General features: G+C 42.9%; 1 protein-coding gene across 1 annotated transcript in view; it reads left to right on the plus strand.

The window, feature by feature from the left end:
• Window positions 1–1,032: 1,032 nt before the first annotated feature.
• The window catches only part of SH3BP2 (SH3 domain binding protein 2), a 65,919-nt gene continuing 46,960 nt past the window's right edge, over window positions 1,033–19,991 (plus strand). The window contains exons 1-3 of the mRNA XM_030191127.1: window positions 1,033–1,183; window positions 2,408–2,510; window positions 17,838–17,955. Of these exons, the coding sequence (XP_030046987.1) occupies window positions 1,048–1,183; window positions 2,408–2,510; window positions 17,838–17,955 (357 nt within the window). The 5' untranslated portion in view covers window positions 1,033–1,047. The remainder of the gene's footprint in view (window positions 1,184–2,407; window positions 2,511–17,837; window positions 17,956–19,991) is intronic.

The following is a 19,991-nucleotide window of genomic DNA, read 5'->3' on the forward strand; positions in this document are numbered from 1 at the left end:
CCTGAGACTCACCCAGTTCAGCTCTCCGCCACTTGCCTTGATGTCCCAGGCCCATCATAGTCTCCATTTTCTGCAAAAGATTTCCACCACTGCAGCCCCCGTTTTTCAAGGCCTCTATCCCTGGACCACCCTCATACCTAATACTACCCTGACTGATGTATCCTAGCTACCATTGGTGCTTCTTTTTCTCATTGATTTGAGTTCTTTTGATTTTTAATTTGTTTTATTGTACATTGTTTTGACTTTTAAAAGTGATTCAAAAATTTTAATAAACATACCCTATGTGGGGTGTGCTGCCAAAACCACCCCTTCCCCATCCACTTTCCAGATAAAATAATGTCTGGGAGGAAAATGTAATAGCACCCTCTGATGTTCTCCTCCTTATCTCCGCCCAACACGTTCCATTTTCTTTAGTTTATTAATGGTGGTGTTTACTAATGGGTTTAATTAATACACACCAAACAATTGTATTGATAAACTAATTTACACACCCATCAACTCTCCTGACTGATAAAGGTTAGATAGATAGGGTCACACTTTGCTAGTCCAATATTTAAAACAAAAAAATCCAAATACTTCTGTCAAACTGGATTATTTCATCTAGTCCCAATACAATGAATACACTTCTTTTCTGAGAAACTGTGATATGCCACTTTCATGTAATGTGCACATCTTGCAGGTCATAAATTGTATGTTTCTTTTTGTAAGGCAAGCAGAAACCTTTTTTTTAATATTTGTGTTATGACATGGAGCATATGTATTGCTGAAGGAAAAATACATGACATATTTCTCCCTTGGTAAGTTTTGGTGGACAAGAATAAATCGGGGATTTTTTGAAACCTTTTTGATCATAATCAACTGTCGTGTGCCGTTCCTGGAAATCTGTGATGAGGCATCTACTTCTGGCTAAAACCCAGTTCCAGTGTCTGCTGAGATAGTTCCTTCAAATGTGCTCTAGTAACATTTTCCAAGTATTTTGGTTTTCTTTCTGTGAGATTTTCATGCAACTTTGGCTTAAACCCGTGCATATGTTTTGATTTCAGGACTATGGCTTCTGTGGAGCCATCCTGGCCTATCCCAATGCGAGCAATTGGAGCGCAGAACCTACTGACAATGCCTGGAGGAGTCACGATCTCAGGGTACCTGCACAAGAAGGGAGGCACACAGCTGCAACTATTAAAATGTAAGCCATAAAAGCGTGTCCATTTAGCACCAGAAGGCATGCCCTTCGTAGACAAATGTCTAAAAAGAAGGGGAGTAGGGTAGGAGAGTGGAAATGCACAGGAAGCCAAAAGGAAGTCTCACGGTTCAAAACAAGAAGTTTATTGATAAAGCATCACAGTTGAATAGACCCAACATGGAGCCATGTTTTGGCAAAGGTCGCCTACCTCAGGAGTCACAAAATCTTTCCAATGATGCCGAAGCTTAAAGCACAGGAAAATGAAATGCTAAACTTATGCTTTAAAGCTTCGGCATCATCGGAAAGATTGAGCTTAACAACTGTAGCTCTAATAAGCTCTTAACAACAGCATATACAGACTTGTGTGCTAGTACTGAAGCAAGATTTGAGATGTCTTCAAAAAGTTAGATGATTACTCTCATATCTTAATGAAGTAGGCAACTCATTTCACATTTGCAGTGACCGAAAAACACACTATCCATATTAAGGGAGGGCAATGTCAGACAGTGAGTGAAGAAGACAATATCTGCAGCCTTAATCTAGGCATGATTTCTGCTGCTCACCCTAGTGGTGTAGTTACAGGGCCAGTGATGCCCCCAGATCACCTCAGTGGTGACCGCCTCTCTTCCTCTACTCCAGCCCTAGATCCGACATCTGCCCCTCACCAGTCTGCAGCCTGGCAACTCCCTCCCCTCCCCTCCCCTCCCCTCCCTACTCTATCTGAGGGCTGCCAGCAGCAGCAGCAATTACATCTGCTGCCTGCATCTGCCCTGCAGGCTTTCTTCTACTGCATCCCTCCCTCAAGATCTCACTTCCTTTTTCCTGCTTGGTGTAGCATAGCAGAGGGAAGTCGGTGGAGCTGGCGAAGGCAGCAGATGTGAATGGAGGGGGATTGAATGGAGGGGGAGTTGCTGGGCTGTGGGTAGGAGAGGGGCAGATGCTGGGTCTGGGGGTGGAGGGGAGGGAGAGAGATTCAGCAGCATGCACGCGATATGAGGGGAAGCAGACAGGCAATGTGCAGAGAACAGTTGGAGAAAGGTTTCAGCTGATTGGGGGTTGGGGACCCCCACCAGCTCTGAGGTATGGGGGTTGCAACGGGGAGGCGGGCCAAACTCTGCCCCCTACACACACACTTTGGGCTCCAGACCCCCCAAACATTGAGGTCTGGCTACGCCCCTGCTATAATCCAGCTTTATTTTCTTATCCTCATGTTCCTCTCCCTTTCAGGGCCTCTGAGATTTGTCATTGTACATAAAGGATGTGTGTATTACTTCAAGAGCAGCACATCAGCTTCATCACAGGGTGCCTTTTCATTAAATGGTTATAATAGGTAAGGACGTTGATCTAAATTCATAATATTTTTGTTTGTTTATTTTTTTTAACATAAGAGTTGCCATACTGGGTGAGACCCATGGTCCATCTAACTGAGTATCCTGCTTCCAACAATGGCCAACCCAGGTCATGAGTACTTGGTAGAATTCCAAAAGTTGCAAGATGTATTGCTACCAACCCCCAGGTATAAGCAGTGACTTTCCCCAGATCCCTGAATAACAGTTTATGGACTTTTTAACTTAGCTATGCTAACTGCTTTTACCACATTCTCCAGCAACAAGTTCCAGAGCTTTATAACTATGTGTTATATCAAAAATATTTTCTGCTATTTGTTTTAAAAGTATTACTATTAGTCTTCATGGCATGTCCCTAGCCTTAATTTATTAATTTGAAATCTTCCATGCAGACAGAAGGACATACATATGTTTGTTGTTCAATGTATTTCATTAACCACTGTAATAGCACCACATGAGGGGTGGCAAGGGTCAGTGTGTGACGTGAGAACAATGTGTTTGATGAGAAGATGGAATTTTCTCTTCAGTGAGTAGAGAATGGCTTCAGAATCCCTTGGAACAGGAGCAAACTGACCATTCGGGCAACCTGGCAGTGCCCAATGGCCTAGAGGCTCTAGGGGGCCCAGAGGCTTTGCCCGCCGCCTCTGACGCACACTATAACCCTCCCCCCCCCCCCCCCCCGGTTCTACCTTGAAGGGCCCTGATGGTCTAGTGACCTCTGCACCAAGGGGGCAAGAAAGAACAGCACTCTTTCCTGCCCACTGCCGCTATTCTGCCCTGTGCCACTGTGTTTTAAAAATGACTGCCAAGACTCCCTGCAGCAGTCTTGTGAGACTGTCGAGACCACCACAGGAAAACTCTGCTGCCATTTTGAAAAGAGTGGGGTTCTTTCCTGCCCCAAAGAAGCCACTAGACCACCAGGGCCCTTCCAAGGTAGGACCAGGAAGAGCTCACTGAGGCCCGAAGGCCTGTGGTGTGTGGGAGGGGGTGGAAGCTGCAGCGGTAGAGGGGGCGGCAGCGTGGCTGTGAGGGGCCTAAGTCACCATCACTGCCCGGGGGACCAGATCACTGTCAGCCCACTCCTGCCTTGGAATGACCATGTTTGCCATGGTGCAGCATTCTGATTACAATATTAAAAACTGTGCAAGAGCCCTTCCAGATAATGAATTATACCTCTAAAAATCTGATTTGGAGCAATGAACACATGTAATTAGCTGAGTGATGCTGCCAGCTTACAGGAACTGCACAGGCTTAAATGTTACTTGTACTCTCTGATCACTTGCACTTTTTAGAGGATTCCTGCAAACATAGTAAAACCGTGTAGCATTACAGAGAACAATTTACACATCTAAATATGTTTGATATCTGTACATAACCTCCCCAGTGTGAGAAGCACATTACAGCATGTCATAGTTTAATCCTTTTAGTGAAGGCTTTCGTCTTTTTCCAGAAGTTCCTTATGTCAGTTTCCAAGTGCGCTTTGTACCTCCACTGCAAAGACAATTTTACATCTCAACTTTATGGGCCTACTTTACTGAGGGAATTTCCTAAACCCTACAGAGTGTTCCGGTTGACTAATAGGGAAGCAAATCTGAGGGACAAGTAAGTGGTGCTAGCTTCCTGAGGGCCTTCAAAACTAAAATGACGCTCCTAAACTTTACACAGTTGGTAGCCAGTGCGATTCAGGTGAAACGTGATCATGTGTGCCATTTCTTTCTCATAGACAGACATTGACATGCTGCACTGTTTGTAGTGCTTTAGTGATGAATGCCGGGCTGCCCAAATAAATTGAATTACCAAATTCTTACCCAATGTGGTAAGCTATACAGCTAGAAGCTGCCTTTGGTGCTGTTTTTGTTGGTGCATTAGTCATTGACTGACTGATGTGGCCATCCCTAGGCGGAATTCAAACATCCCAGCCAGCCACAGAGTAAAATGCTTCCATGCCGAGGGTGGTCAAAAACTTCTGGATGGCTCAAAGTCCCATTGAGCCTTGCTAACCACTGGGGTAAATTTGAAGCTATCTGTCTTTGCCGACTAGCCTGACAATCTACCTAGCAGGAAATAAAAGGAACATAATAAGCATAAAGGAAAAAGCAATTAACTATGCATATAATAGCTGATTCAATGCTCAGTCTTGCCTCAAAATCAGGTTGAAAATTTTGTGGTCCTTGCTTTCAGGATATGTGCTCTGAATATTTTGTGGTATAAAGACCATGTTGAGTGTGTTGATTTACATATTTTAAAATCAGATGGTTTTGTGGCCCTGAAGGACTGCAATTAATCATCCTTTCCCAGGTTCAGTAATTTCAAGCCCAGCACTCAAGAACATTCCAAAGGTCTGATTTTGAGGTTATCTATGATGATTTTTTGTGGATAATCTAACAAACCAACATGTGAGGAGTTCCTTGTTATAGAAATCCTGTAAGAATGGGAAGGGAGTAAACAGAAGGTTACATTTTAGTTAGTTATTCCACAAGTACTAATTAGTTCTCCAAGCAAATTACAACCGTTCATTAAACTACATCTGTAAAGTCTGAACAGGTGCACTCACTCACTTGTGGGTTCCCTGAACCCAGGGGGACACTTAAGCTGATATTTTCCTTCAAATGGATTCAAACTTTTCAGACACTCACAATCTGACTGCATGTTATTTCTTCCAGCTTTTCCGTGTTGGTCATAGGCTTCTTTTTCGTTATTAAGTATCCATCAGCAAAAATATAACAAGTACAACATTACTTACATTGAGTATACAAGTATTGTGATTTCCATACAATAAAACTCAGTATAACAACAGGCTGCCGAATCAAGATAGTGAAAATTAACCTCTACTTTAGTTGTTTTATCTCCCACCCCCAACAAAACTACTACTATTTAACATTTCTAAAGCGCTACCAGGGTTGCGCAGCGCTGTACAATGTATTTATTTATTTATTGCATTTGTATCCCACATTTTCCCACCTTTTTGCGGGTTCAGTGTGGCTTACAATACGTTATGAAAGCTGGAAATACAGTTTGTTACAACTCAGTTATGGATTACATTGTGAGGAGTTATGCGAGACAAAGTCAAGTATCATTAAGGAAATAACAATGGAAAAGATCATTGAAACATTGGAAAGGAAATAACGGGAAACTAAAAGGGGCAATACATTGGAAGGAACCAACGGGAAACTAAAAGGGGCAATATATGACAGGAAAGCATTTGGTATACATTTTCTGTGAGTAAAGGTATAAGTGTGGTGAGATTACGGGGGATGAGAAGGTGAGGTTAGGGGGATGGGAATTCAGAGTGGCTGTAATGATGCATTATTGAACAGTGAGTGCGGCTTTATGTGTTTTGGTTCTTTCCGTAAATTTTCTCAAAAAGATGGGTCTTCAGTAGTTTGCGGAAGGTGGTTTGCTCATAGATCGTTTTTAGGTTGCGCGGCAGTGAATTCCAGAACTGCGTGCTCATGTAGGAAAAGGTTGACGCGTGCAGCACCTTGTATTTCAAGCCCTTGCAATTAGGGAAGTGGCGGTTGAGGTAAGTTCGGGATGATCTTTTGGCGTTTCTGGGTGGTAAGTCTATTAAATCAGACATGTAGGCTGGGGCTTCACCGTGAATGATTTTGTGGACTAATGTGCATACTTTAAAAGTAATGCGTTCCTTGAGTGGGAGCCAGTGTAGCTTCTCTCGTAAGGGTTTGGCACTTTCATATTTTGGTTTTCCGAAGATGAGTCTGGCTGCTGTATTCTGGGCTGTTTGGAGTTTTCTCAGTATTTGCTCTTTACAACCTGCATATAGTGAGTTGCAGTAATCCAGATGGCTGAGAACGAGGGATTGCACTAGGCTGCGAAAGACGGATCTTGGGAAGAATTGTCTTATTCTTTTCAGTTTCCACATGCAGTAGAACATCTTTTTGGTTACTACTACTACTACTATTTAGCATTTCTATAGCGCTACAAGGCATACGCAGCGCTGTACAAACATAGAAGAAGACAGTCCCTGCTCAAAGAGCTTACAATCTAATAGACAAAAATAAATAAAGTAAGCAAATCAAATCAATTAATGTGAACGGGAAGGAAGAGAGGAGGGGGTAGGTGGAGGCGAGTGGTTACAAGTGGTTACGAGTCAAAAGCAATGTCAAAGAGGTGGGTTTTCAGTCTAGATTTAAAGGTGGCCAAGGATGGGGCAAGACGTAGGGGCTCAGGAAGTTTATTCCAGGCGTAGGGTGCAGCGAGACAGAAGGCGCGAAGTCTGGAGTTGGCAGTAGTGGAGAAGGGAACAGATAAGAAGGATTTATCCACGGAGCGGAGTGCACGGGAAGGGGTGTAGGGAAGGACGAGTGTGGAGAGATACTGGGGAGCAGCAGAGTGAGTACATTTATAGGTTAGTAGAAGAAGTTTGAACAGGATGCGAAAACGGATAGGGAGCCAGTGAAGGGTCTTGAGGAGAGGGGTAGTATGAGTAAAGCGACCCTGGCGGAAGATGAGACGGGCAGCAGAGTTTTGAACTGACTGGAGAGGGGAGAGGTGACTAAGTGGGAGGCCAGCAAGAAGCAGATTGCAGTAGTCTAAACGAGAGGTGACAAGGGTGTGGATGAGGGTTTTGGTAGAGTGCTCGGAAAGAAAGGGGCGGATTTTACGGATGTTGTAAAGAAAGAAACGACAGGTCTTGGCGGTCTGCTGGATATGAGCAGAGAAGGAGAGAGAAGAGTCAAAGATGACCCCAAGGTTTCGAGCTGAGGAGACAGGGAGAATGAGGAGACCATCAACAGAAATAGAAAATGGGGGGAGCGGGGGGAGGTGGGTTTGGGGGGGAAAATGAGAAGCTCGGTTTGGTCATATTTAATTTCAGGTGGCGTTGAGACATCCAGGCAGCAATGTCAGACAAGCACGCTGAAACTTTGGTTTGGATGCAAGGTGAGATCAGGGGTAGAAAGGTAGATTTGGGAGTCATCAGCATAGAGGTGGTAGGAAAAGCCATGGGATGAGATTAATGAACCAAGGGAAGAAGTGTAGATAGAAAAGAGGAGGGGACCAAGAACAGAACCCTGGGGTACGCCGACAGGCAGAGGGATAGAAGTAGAAGAGGATCCACCAGAGTGAACACTAAAGGTGCGGAGGGAGAGGTAGGAAGAGAACCAGGAAAGGACAGAGCCCTGGAATCCAAGTGAGGACAGGGTATCGAGAAGTATGCTGTGATCGACAGTGTCAAAAGCAGCGGAAAGATCAAGAAGAATGAGGATGGAATATTGACCTCTGGATTTAGCCAGTAATAGGTCATTGGAGACTTTAGTAAGCGCAGTTTCGGTTGAGTGGAGAGGGCGAAAACCAGATTGTAATGGGTCAAGAATAGCATGTGAGGAGAGAAAATCAAGGCAGCGGCGGTGACAGCACGCTCAAGTAATTTGGAGAGAAAAGGAAGGAGGGGGATGGGTCGGTAATTAGAGGGACAAGTAGGGTCAAGTGAAGGCTTCTTAAGGAGAGGTGTGACCACAGCATGTTTAAAGGCAGCAGGGACAGTCGCAGTGGAAAGTGAGAGGTTGAGAATGTGACAGATAAAAGGAATAAGAGTAGGAGAGATGGCATTAAGAAGGTGGGTGGGAATGGGATCAGAGGAACAGGTGGTACATTTTGAGGAAGAAAGGAGAAGTAGTTTCCTCAATAGTAACTTCAGGAAAGGAGGAAAGGGAATGAGGGGAAGGGAGAGAGGGGAACGGACTAGTGGAGGGAGAGCTGGTGAGGTAGAGAAAGCAAGGTTTATCTTTTGAACCTTGTTGTGAAGAATTCAGCAAGGGTCTGAGGAGAGAGTGAAGGGGGAGTGGGGGGAGGGGGCACCTTGAGGAGAGATTCAATGTGGTGAAGAGAAGTCGAGGATTAGAGCCAAGAGAGTTGGTCAGTTGGATATAATAATCCTGTTTGGCACGAAAAGAGCAGATTGGAAGGAGGTCAGCATGAACTTAAAGTGTAAGAAATCAGCAAGGGCCCGAGATTTCCGCCAGAGGCGTTCCGGCGGAGCGGGTACAGGAACGTAGGTAGCGGATATTAGAAGTCAGCCAAGGTTGGGGTTTTTGTACGCCTTACAGGGCGGGTCATCAAAGGTGCAAGAGTGTCTAAGGCAGAGGATAGAGTATTGTTGTAAGAAGAACAGCCTCGTTGACAGACGTGGATGGTGCCACAGTAGAGAGGAGGTTTGAAACATGGGAGGATAGAGATGAAGGGTCAATGTCGTGAAGATTCCTAGATAAATTAGATAGGATAGGACGGGACTGGGAGGGAGGCAGATTTAAGTGTGAAAGTTATAAGATGGTGATCAGAGAGGGGAAGATCGGAGGCAAGGAAACTAGAGGGTGAACAGTTGGAGGAGAAGATGAGATCAAGACAGTGACCATTTTGATGAGTGGGGGAGGTGGAGCATAGTTGGAGATTAAAGGACGACGTTTAAGCGAGTAACTTGGCAATATAAGAGTTGGAAGGATCATTAGCAGGAATATTAAGTCACCAAGGATGAGAGAGGGGGAGGAAGGATCATGGAAGAAGGCAAGCCAGGCATCAAGTCACTGAGAAAGGATGAAAGGGACTTATCAGGGGGACGATAAATGACCGCTATTCGAAGAGGCAGAGGAGAGAAAAGGCGGATAGAGTGGACTTCAAAGGAGGAAAAACAGTGTTGTGTTGTTTGCATGAGTTTCGAGTGTTAGTGGCGGGTCGATAGTGACTACAAGGATTTTTAAAGTTTCTGAGATGGAAGGTTTAGTTTTGGTGTGTTTATAGCGGTGAATTCATTCGTGTTGTACTGGGAAGTGAGTATCAGGCATTGAGTTTTTTTCTGCATTTAGTTTCAAGCGAAAAGCATCTGCCCAGGTGTTCATGATGTGTAGACTTCGGTTGATTTCATTGAAGATTTCTTTAATGTCTTGTTTGAAAGGGATGTATATTGTTACATCATCGGCGTATATATATGGGTTGAGGTTGTGGTTTGATAGGAGTTTCGCCAAGGGGATCATCATTAGGTTGAAAATGGTTGGTGAGAGGGGTGATCCTTGTGGTACTCCACATTCAGGTGTCCATGCAGCAGACGTGGTTGAATTCGATGTGACTTGATATGATCGTTGGGTTAGGAACCCCTTGAAACCAGTTTAGGACATTTCCTCCAATGCCAAAGTATTCAAGTATGTGTAATAGGATTCCGTGGTCGACCATGTCGAAGGCACTTGACATGTCGAATTGTAGAGGAGTATATTGTTGCCGGTTGCAATCATTTGTTTAAATTTAGTCATAAGGGTAATAATACTGTTTCTGTGCTGTGATTCGACCGGAATCCTGATTGGGCATCATGCAGTATTGAGTGTTTGTTTAGATAATTTGTGAGTTGTTTAGTTACCATTCCTTCGGTTATTTTGGTTGTTAGTGGTATGGATGCTACTGGTCTGTAATTGGTTATTTCGCTTGCGCTTTTCTTTGTGTCTTTGGGTATTGGGGTGAGTAAAATTTTTCCTTTTTCTTTAGGGAAGAGTCCGTTTTGTAGCATAAAGTTTACGTGGTTCGTTAGGTCTATATGAATTGTTGAGGAGCTGATTTCATAAGGTTGTTTGGGCATATGGTCTAGTTTGCAGTGGGATTTAAACAAAGAAGGACAGTCCCTGCTCAAAGGAGCCCCACATACTAATACTAGAACCCTACAACCAGAGAGAAAAAAAAGAGGAGGTATGGGGAAAGAGAAGCACAAAGTTTACTAAATAGTTCTTAAACTACTGGTAATACATTACAACTAAACCTGTTCACCCATTAAAAAGATATCCAGTTTACAGGCATAGTACAAATTATTAGCAAGGCTCATTTAAGAGAGCAGCTGTCACCAACCCTTAAAAGAACCCCAAACTTCCTCCCATTGTGTCACAAAGCCATCAGTTTCTCCATCTTGGTCATAGATTTCTGTGCAGTTTCTTGCTGACAGGCAGTTTCTCTTTTGGCCAACAAAAGCAGATGGTGTGAGGAATCCTCCCTTATCCTGGGGAAGGCGCTTTTCTGCATACACCGAACCTCTCTTTTCCTTTTGCCTTTCTGCTGAGTTGCTGCCCCTTTTGAGAGTGGATCCTTACTTCCTGAAATTTCCACTTTTTCAGTCTTAGCCTGGGTGTGGGGAGGTAGGAAAAGGTGGCTTGGTATCAGCATCCCTTTACTCGTGTCCTGGACTAAGCCAGCAAACTCAGCACCACAGAATAGGGAAGCTCTTTACTCCCCTCAGGTCAGCTCGGCAGAAAGAAAGTGACAAGAAAGACAAGCTTCCCTCTAAAACACTCTTCCTTATCATTTCTGTGATATCACCTGCACATAGCACAGAATCCTTGCGTCTTACCCTCACCACATTTGTTAAGCAACACCTGTGCAAGGTTATTCACTAAAGATATGAGTATTATTAGAATACAGGAGATTCATGCCTAATTTAGGTACGAGGATTGGTGTAAATCCTGGGCGTGGATCCTGACAGTAAGTGCTATTTTGTAAATGGTACCCAGCTCAGAGTACTGTTTATAGAATAGCACTCACGCTCATTTTTTTCAGAGCCCAGATTGAGCGCCATCCACTCTTTATGTGCATCTGCTTTGCAGGTGCAGATGTTTACTCTAGCCATAGAACTGGTGGAAGTGGTCGCACCTATATTATGTTCTAAAACCTATCTAAGGTTTTAGAAATTTGTGTCCCTGCCTGTGCTCTGCTCAACCTAGACCCACGTGAGTGCCCATCTGCAAAGTGCACACATCGCATCTCAGCGCATACTGACAGAATCCCCCCCCAGATTCTATAATATCGTGCTAGTGTTCTACGATGAAGTCCAAGCGTATTCTATAACAAATTGCGTAACTTAAGTAACTTAACAAGCTAATCAGCATTGATAATGGCACCTAACAAGCAATAATGAGCACTAATTGGTAATAATTAGAATTTACGCTCCCAACTCGCTAAGCGTATTCTGTAGCGCATTGCGCCTAAATTTTAATGCAAAGCGCCAAAAAGGGGCCATGGTATGGATGGGGAAATGGGCGTTTTGTGGGCGCTCCCAAATTTACACACACTGTTACAGAATATGTCCCTGTGCGCCTAAACCTATGTGCCGGCATTTACATCACGTTTCCCTTGGTGTAAATGGATGCACAAAGTTTTAAGCACTGTGATATTGGCTAAGCGTATTCTATATACTGTGCCTAAATATAGGTGCCACTTACAGAATACTCTTAGGCGGAAATTTATTCCGCGTGGAATTTCAGGCGCCATATATAGAATGTGGCCCAATATGCATAGCCACAGAACGGTCATTTACATATGTATGTGTGCACATAAATGATTAGAATACTGGCATTTGCACACATTCTTGCTGTCTAACTCTAACAACTCTTAATAGAATTACTGCCTTAGTGGCCATAGGATCACACACTAATCACAATCAAGAGGCATTGGCAGCAATTCTATAAATTGGTACTTCATTTTAGGCACCACAAAGGGACACCCTTAGCATGAGTTCTATAATGGCCTAAGGGGGCTGTGACAAAACAGTGTGTTTTTAAGCCTTTATCTTGTATTATTTATTCCTTGAAGTGTATTTCTCTAGTTTGGCGAGCAGGTGGTGCATGTTTATGTTTAAAACTATTACAGAGGAATGACCGCTCTTTCTTTTAGTTAGCACACAGACAATAGGAAGTGCCTGTAGTGGTGTAACCAGATATTTTCTAATGTTTTTGTTCTGGGCTGTGATTGGCCTGAACTTTGAAATTACCCAGGAGAACTGGCTTTTGCTCCAGTCTTAGCCAGGAAGAAAAGAGAGTAGGATGTCTTTGCTGAGGCTCAGTGAATTATATGTCTTGATTTTCCTAGGTACTTTTTAGAAAGTAAACAAATGTTTAGTTAGTGTGATAATTGATCTATATTTCAGTTACCTGTTATTGTTTTCTGACTGCAGATTTTATGTTCATTGTTTAGTATTTTAAGACAATAAACACTATTCAGTTTATTGCCTTTGCTGTCTGGACTGATAAAGAATCCTGGTGGTTTGTGTGTTGGGTCTGTGAGTGCTTTCTGGGAACTGTGGGACCACTGGAAGTGTGGCCCCAGTAACCTAGAAATCACTGGGAATAATTTGAGAGCTGGAGACTCGCCCAGAGGCAGTTGGCACCCAGTCAGTAGGAATAGGGTGCTAGTGTAGAGCACAAGCAGCAGATGCTGGGGATAGACCCTCTTAAGTGGCTGCGGGGTATGCCCAGGCGAGTGGCTAGGTGTTTCATGACAGGGGCACATAAGGCATTAGAGAATACTAGTGCAAAGCCACATTGGTGCGGCATAAGTGGACATGCCTAAGTGAACCATGCAACGTGCACAACTGATAGCATTCTATAAGTTGTGCCTGTCACTTAGCAACATGCCCCTGACATGCCTATGTGCCTCCCACATGTATACCCCCCTGACAGTTGCATGCTGAGTGATTTAGGTGCACTATTATAGAATAGTGCCAAGTACTTATACATGTAACTAACATAAGAACATAAGTGTTGCCATACTAGGATAGGCTGAAGGTCCATCAAGCTCAGTATAATAGTGGCCAATCCAGGTCACAAGTACCTGGCAAGATCCCAGATCAGTAAAATAAATTTTATGCTGCTTATCCTAATAATAAGCAGTGGTTTTTGCCAAGTCCATCTTAATAATGGCTTATGGACTTTATTTTTAGGAAATTATCCAAGCCTTTGTAAACCCTGCTAAGCTAACTGCTTTAACCACATTTTGTGACAATGAATTCCAGAGTTTAATTACTTGTTGAGTGAAGAAATATTTTCTCTGATTATTTGAAATTTACTATTTAGTAACTTCATTGAATGTCCCCTAGTCCTTGTATTTTTGGAAAGAGTACAAAAGTGATTCACATCTACCTGTTCCACTTCAGTGTTTTATAGACCTGTATCATATCTCCCCTCAGCCATCTCTTCTCCAAGTTGAGAAACCCTAGCCTCTTTAGCCTTTCCTCATAGGGAAGTCGTCCCATCTGCTTTATCATGTCATTGCTCTTCTCTATACCTTTTCTAATTCCACTATAACTTTTTGAGATGCAGAGACCAGAATTGCCACAGTATTTGAGGTGTAGGTGCACCATGGATCAATACAAAGGCATTATATCATTCTCATTTTTGTTTTCCATTCCTTTCCTAATGATTTCTAACATTCTATTTACTTTCTTAGCCACCACAGCACACTAACATCACCTAGATCTTTTTCCTGAGTGGTGACTCCTATTGTGGAACCTTGCATCATGCAGCTATAGTTTGGGTTCCTCTTTCCCACATGCATCACTTAACACTTGCTCACATTAAACATCATCTGCCATTGGGATGCCCAGTCTCATAAGGTCTTCTTGCAATTTTTCACAATCTTGTGATTTAACAACTTTGTGTCATTAGCAAATTTAATTACATCTCTAGTTATTCCATCTCTAGATCATTTATAAATATGTTGAAAAGCAGTGGTCCCATGAGATGGATTTGCATGCAGTGGAGGCAGTGCATGCAAGTATTTCTCGTGGATATGTTTTGTGAATATCTTAAAAACCTGACTAGCTGGCGTGCCTCGAGGACTAGGTTTGGGAATCACTGCATTAGTGGACTGAACTTCCATGGTTTGGCTGAAGTAATTAATATTTGCTATACTGCTTTTTAAACCAATACCAAAGAGTTATTTTGTAAGCTTGGTAAATAACACATAATTAATGCAATAGAACATATTGGCTCGGGTAAAGAGCCGAAAGAGAATGATTAGCCAGAGCCTCAATAGATGTTGGAATGGGTAGGAAGACAGAGTGAAATCCAGGAAAGAGAATTCTAAAAGAAAGTGTCGTTCCTAGAGGAGCGCAGATGTCATGGTACACAGTTTGTTTATGAGGACATCATTTAAAATGAAATTTTATTTTCTGCTGCATGTGATTTTTTTTTTCCAGCTATGCTTCATCTATTCTGGCTGCCTTACAGTTCATCTTTATTGCTAGTTTTCTCTGTGGTGAATGATTCTGAGAATGGCCGAACCAAATTAACTTAAAGAATGAGTGGTTCAGCACTGCTAGAGAGCTGCTGATTATAGAGGGGTGAGTGGAAGATGAGAAGCAGTGCTATTAAAGAGCCAGTAAACGTGGCTGCTTTTTATGCTCAGTTCTGCTAAGTTTACATTAAAAGGAAAATCTACCCCTCATGTCTGGCAGCAGTTCTGCTAAGTTTGTATTAAAAGGAAAATCCACCTCTGTTGTCTGGCAGCAGGCCTGCTTCAGTGGAGAGGGTCTGAGGGCATAGAACGCGTTATATAGGGAGTATTTATGCATTGCACCAGTCGTAGAGAAATAGAAGGTGACGTTTGCTCCAGTGCCAAAGTTGCTCCACTTTTCTACAGGAACACAGTTGAGGCTCCCAGTAGTGCCTTTCATATAGTTTATTATTTTATCCTATGTAATGATGTTTAAAATGTGCAGCAACTTCTCAGACCCAGTGACACTTCCTACAGCTGCCACAATCGACTTACTCTTTGATGTTTTTTCAAGAGCACTAAATAGCATCCCACTACCTCCCTTTCTTCAAAGACTGCAGTTTGGAGCACCCTCAGGTTTCTTCACTTTCACACATATCGCTGTTCTGACTGTGGATTCAGTCCGAGTAAATAAAGGTTTTTTAATTAAATGTTAATTTCACAGGGCTTTAATTGAACGGCATTAGGGGAATAATACTGTATAGCGAGTGCCAACATTTAAGCCAACATTAATGACCAGCATACTGCCAGTTTTCAGGCTACACGCTATTCTATAAAAAGGCACTTATATGCGATGGTGCATAGTTTGAAGATGGGCATGCACATGGGGGGAGCATGGGCAAGGTGCACAGTTAGGCATATAATTTATATGTGCATTTTAACAGTCTAGGCATGACAATTTACATCAGATCTATGGCTGGTATTATTGGTTGTGCCTAAATTGTACATGTATATTTCACCTGTTTCACTAGCATTCGCTGAAGAAAGTAGGCACCTACTTTGCTTATAGAATAGGCTCAAAATAGGCACCTTCTTCTTGGCTCCTGTACGTACTGTAGGTGGACTGTTGTAGACTTGCCCTCCACATCACCAGGCAGTCTATCTGGTTGACTTGCCTGTAAGCTGCTATCTTTCTCAGAAGTGCAGCATATCTGGGTTAAAAAAAAAAAGGATTGGCCAAGTTCCTGGAGGAAAATCTATAGACTGCTATTGAGACAGACATGGGGAAGCCACTGATTGTCCCGGGTTTGGTATCATGGAATGTTGCTACTATTTGGGTTTTTGCTGGGTACTTATGACCTGGATTGTCCACTGTTGGAAACAGGGTACTGGGCTAGATGGACCATTGGTCTGACCCAGTATGGCTATGCTCTTGTAGTGGTACTGGTCCCACACGGTGGAAAATCCATATTTAATTCTGGTCAGCATTATTATCAAAAGGTGAGTTGGTGCCTGAAATTTCAAGGCCACATAGTATTGCAGTGCCTTTGGATAATATTGGTGCTTCAATATCTTTGCATAAAACAATAAGAGATGCAGATTCCACCCACCTCATCACTTTGCTGTGCCATGGCATCTATTACCACAGTGTTTGGTGTGCTATGCTTCAGCTCTAATAAAGAGTGCCTTTCAACCTGTAAATCACAAAGCAAAAGGATACAAAATAGAGGGGAACAGTTTCTTCCTGTTAATATCTGGGGCACAACAACACCCCATACCCTCTAACCAGTTTCTAAAGCTTCTGCAACCATTCTGGTTTAGAGATGTATGTGGTTTCCCAGATGATGTATCACGCTTCTAAATGTAGTTGACAGCAAAAGCCGAAAGCATTCTCTGTCATCTTGGTCAGCTGCAGGAATGAAGTCCACTTTAGTGGTTAAAGCATTGAACTATAAATTAGAAAAATGCCTAGCACTCAGGAGTCCTTTACCTCAGTTTGGCCAACTGTCACCAGGTAAAATGATGGCGGCAGCATTCAAAGGAACCAAACTATAGAAAATGATTAGGGAGTCTAATTGTAACAAACATTATTTGGACAAAGTAAAGGCGTTTGCTCAGTGTTACAGGTGCTTGAGCATCCACTGCACTCAGACCTGGCCCTGTAGCGGTGTTCTTCCTTGCCTCTCTCTCTTCTTTGGAAGCTGTTGTACAGATTATGTACCAAAACTGGTAGCTAGATTCTCTGTCCCAGAGCTGGAGATACTCACATTTTTGCAAAGCTCAGTGATCGGATGAAAGCTGATACAAAAATATAAGGGATTGATTGATGGCATAGTTTAAGCTGGTCTGTCAGTGATAATTCAGTCACTCTCCTCTCCCCCTCTTAAATGTTAATTGAAAACCTCAGCGGTGAGTGATCTATTTGTGGTGATCCCCCATTGAAGAATTTGTGAAGAATGGAGCTGGTAATTCAGTGGCACTTAACTAAGCAATGCCACTGTATATCAGTTCTGACTACCCTGGTACAATCTGAGCAGGGTGGTCCGGGGCAGACCCGGAGGTTATGCAGGCACCGGTAATATTCAGTTAGCTATATGCTAACTGGACAGATAGGACTACATAATACTGTCCAGCACCTGCATAACTTCAGGTTTCGCTGAAGACCTGGATGTTTGATGCCAGCGCCCAAACATGGCCTGATATCCTGGTCTAATTTAGCTAATAGCAGTCAGCGCTTAAAACAAGCATTGACCAGCTGAATATTGACCCACAAGTTATTAGTTTAGAAGTTTTTCCTGCATGAAGATTTTCTTCCTTGTTAAAATCTGTTATAATTTGGACCTTTCCTCCTAGTGATTTGAAAAACGTTTGAATGTGACATGGAATTGTAAATGAAAACCCTATGTCACGATTTACCTACTCAACATTCCCCTAGCCTGTGTTGCTGTTGCTGAGATCTGAAATGACTGTCTGCTCTGCTTGTAAAGTGCTAAATTTGCAGTGTGACTGTTGACCATGACCAGACCTTGAAAGAGTTTGGTGGGTGTCTGTGTGATGGTGGAGAGGAATGGGAAGTTGGTCCTGTTTCCTTTGTCCTTAGAGAATGAGGCTGATTATGTTCTAGCTAAAAAGCTTCTTTAGAGCTTCCTGCACAATCAGTGCCATTTGTAAAGAAAATCACTTCAGTCTTAGAGTCAAAGGCTTTGCCGAAATATTAATGTCCTGTTCCTCACTGGTAGCTAATTATAGCATTGTATATAATTTTAAGATATTTGTATTCCACTCGGCAAAACTGTGCATTGTACACATGACAAACTCTTCCTATTTTATAGGGTTATGAGAGCGGCAGAGGAAACAACATCAAACAATGTCTTTCCCTTCAAGATCGTTCATATCAGCAAGAAGCATAGAACGTGGTACTTCTCTGCGTCATCAGAAGATGAAAGAAAGGTGAAATATCTGTGCCTACTTGTATACAAAACAATATATGCAGGAACTGGTTTGATCGGTAGCAGTGTTATATAGACATTTCAGCCTGTCCAGCTCAAAGTACTAAAATACTGGTCTTCAGTCCTTCAGCAGGACTCATTGCTTTCTGTTTGGAAGTTTGCTAGAGGGTTTCTTTCCTGGATATCATGTGACTGGATACCCTGTCACCTCCAGTTGAGCTATTGGGAGGCTGCTGCGTAGCTTTATTATTCACTCATTTATTATGAAGGTGTAGCCTAATGATTAGAGAATCAGAGAAGCCAGTATTAAAATCCTACTGTAACTTCTTTTGACCTTGGGTCGAGTCACTTAAGCCTTCATTGCCTCAGGTACAAAGTTAGATTGTAAGCCCTCCAGGGAAATACTGCTGTACCTGATGTAGCTTGCCTTGAGCTACAACTGGAAAAGGTATGAATTAAATCCAAAATCTCTTCCCTTTCATACCAGTGTACCCCCCCCCCCCCCCCACACACACACACCATTTTATTTAGTTGATTCTTGATATATCACCTTTCTGTTGTACAATCAAAGTAGTTAGTATATTATATGCAGGTGCTTTATTACCAATGGGCCTCTGAGTGGTAAATGAGAGGAAGGGGCTTCCTCATTTGCCGCATGGGAATCGCTAGCTCGGCTTTGTAAAAGAGACCCTAAGTTAAAAATTAGGCAAATTGTAGCGACATCTTTCTCAGTAGTTAAGTTACATGCAAGTACACTGGATATAGGGATTTGAATCAGGCTCATATCTTTCTCAGTAGTTAAAAGGTAAGTTACACTGAATATAGGGATTTGAATTTAGCTGACATCTTTCTCATTAGCTAAAAGGTAAGTTACAGGCAGACACACTAGATATAGGGATTTGAATTTAGCTGACATCTTTCTCAGTAGTTAAAAGGTAATTACTACTACTACTACTATTTAACATTTCTAAAGCGCTACCAGGGTTACGCAGCGCTGTACAATTCAAACATAGAAGGACAGTCCCTGCTCAAGGAGCTTACAATCTAAAAGACAGGTGTACAGTCTAGAGACAAGTGTCCAGTCAAGGACAAGTGTAGAGTCCGACTAATAGGGCATTCTGGTACACTGGATATAGGGATTTAAGTCTTTACTTAAAGCCTATTTTTTCAAATTAGCATTTGGGACTAAACTGCCCCCAGTAGAGCCTGGCTAACCTGTACGCCACTTTTACCTTTTGTAAACTAATCTGGATGAGTGTTGTGAGAGAAAATTCTCAGACATATAAACACATACAAACTAACCATCAAAAATAATCAGCAGATATTAAAAAAAAAACTGTAATTCCCCCCCCCCCCCCTCCAAAGTGGTGCACCAATCAGTACTTATCCAACGACGGAAAACAGAAGTCTATATTCCCCGCTACCCTAATGACTTTGCCACGGCATCACCATCCACTCTCTGCTGCTTAATCATGAGCCAAAAGCAATGTATTCAAACAAAATCTTCTACAAGAACGCCTTGTTTCACTGGAGCGTCACTACTTCAGGAAGAAATGGAGTTAATAGAAAGCATTTCTTCCTGAAGCAGTGACGCTCCAGTGAAACAAGGTTCTCTGGTAGAGGATTTTGCAGATCCTGCCCCCTATGTCTTGCATCACCCACCCTCTCCCTGCAGGTTTGCCAGTCCCTGCTGCCTACCTTACCTCTTAAACGCGTAATAATACCCCTATTGGTCTTCCCCCTCCCCATCCCATTAACAGCTCGCCCTCTATTCTTCTAAATACCCCCCCCCCCCCCAATGCACAGCAGTCCACAGTGGCGGGAAGGGCTGATATCCCCACACCATGTTATTGGTTGGCTATGGTGGATGTTCCCCCCCCCCCCCCCCCTCCATCAGCCTATTCCACCTGTATTAAAAGGCTACTGATAAAGCTGCTACTTTGTAATACTAAACACTTTCCAGATTTAGACTTTCTCTGCTTTTAGGTGTGGATCCCCTGACTATTGGCATCTTTGACAGTACCTACTCTCTGGCTA

Source organism: Microcaecilia unicolor, chromosome 2 (assembly GCF_901765095.1).
Source record: "Microcaecilia unicolor chromosome 2, aMicUni1.1, whole genome shotgun sequence".
NCBI lineage: Eukaryota > Metazoa > Chordata > Amphibia > Gymnophiona > Siphonopidae > Microcaecilia > Microcaecilia unicolor.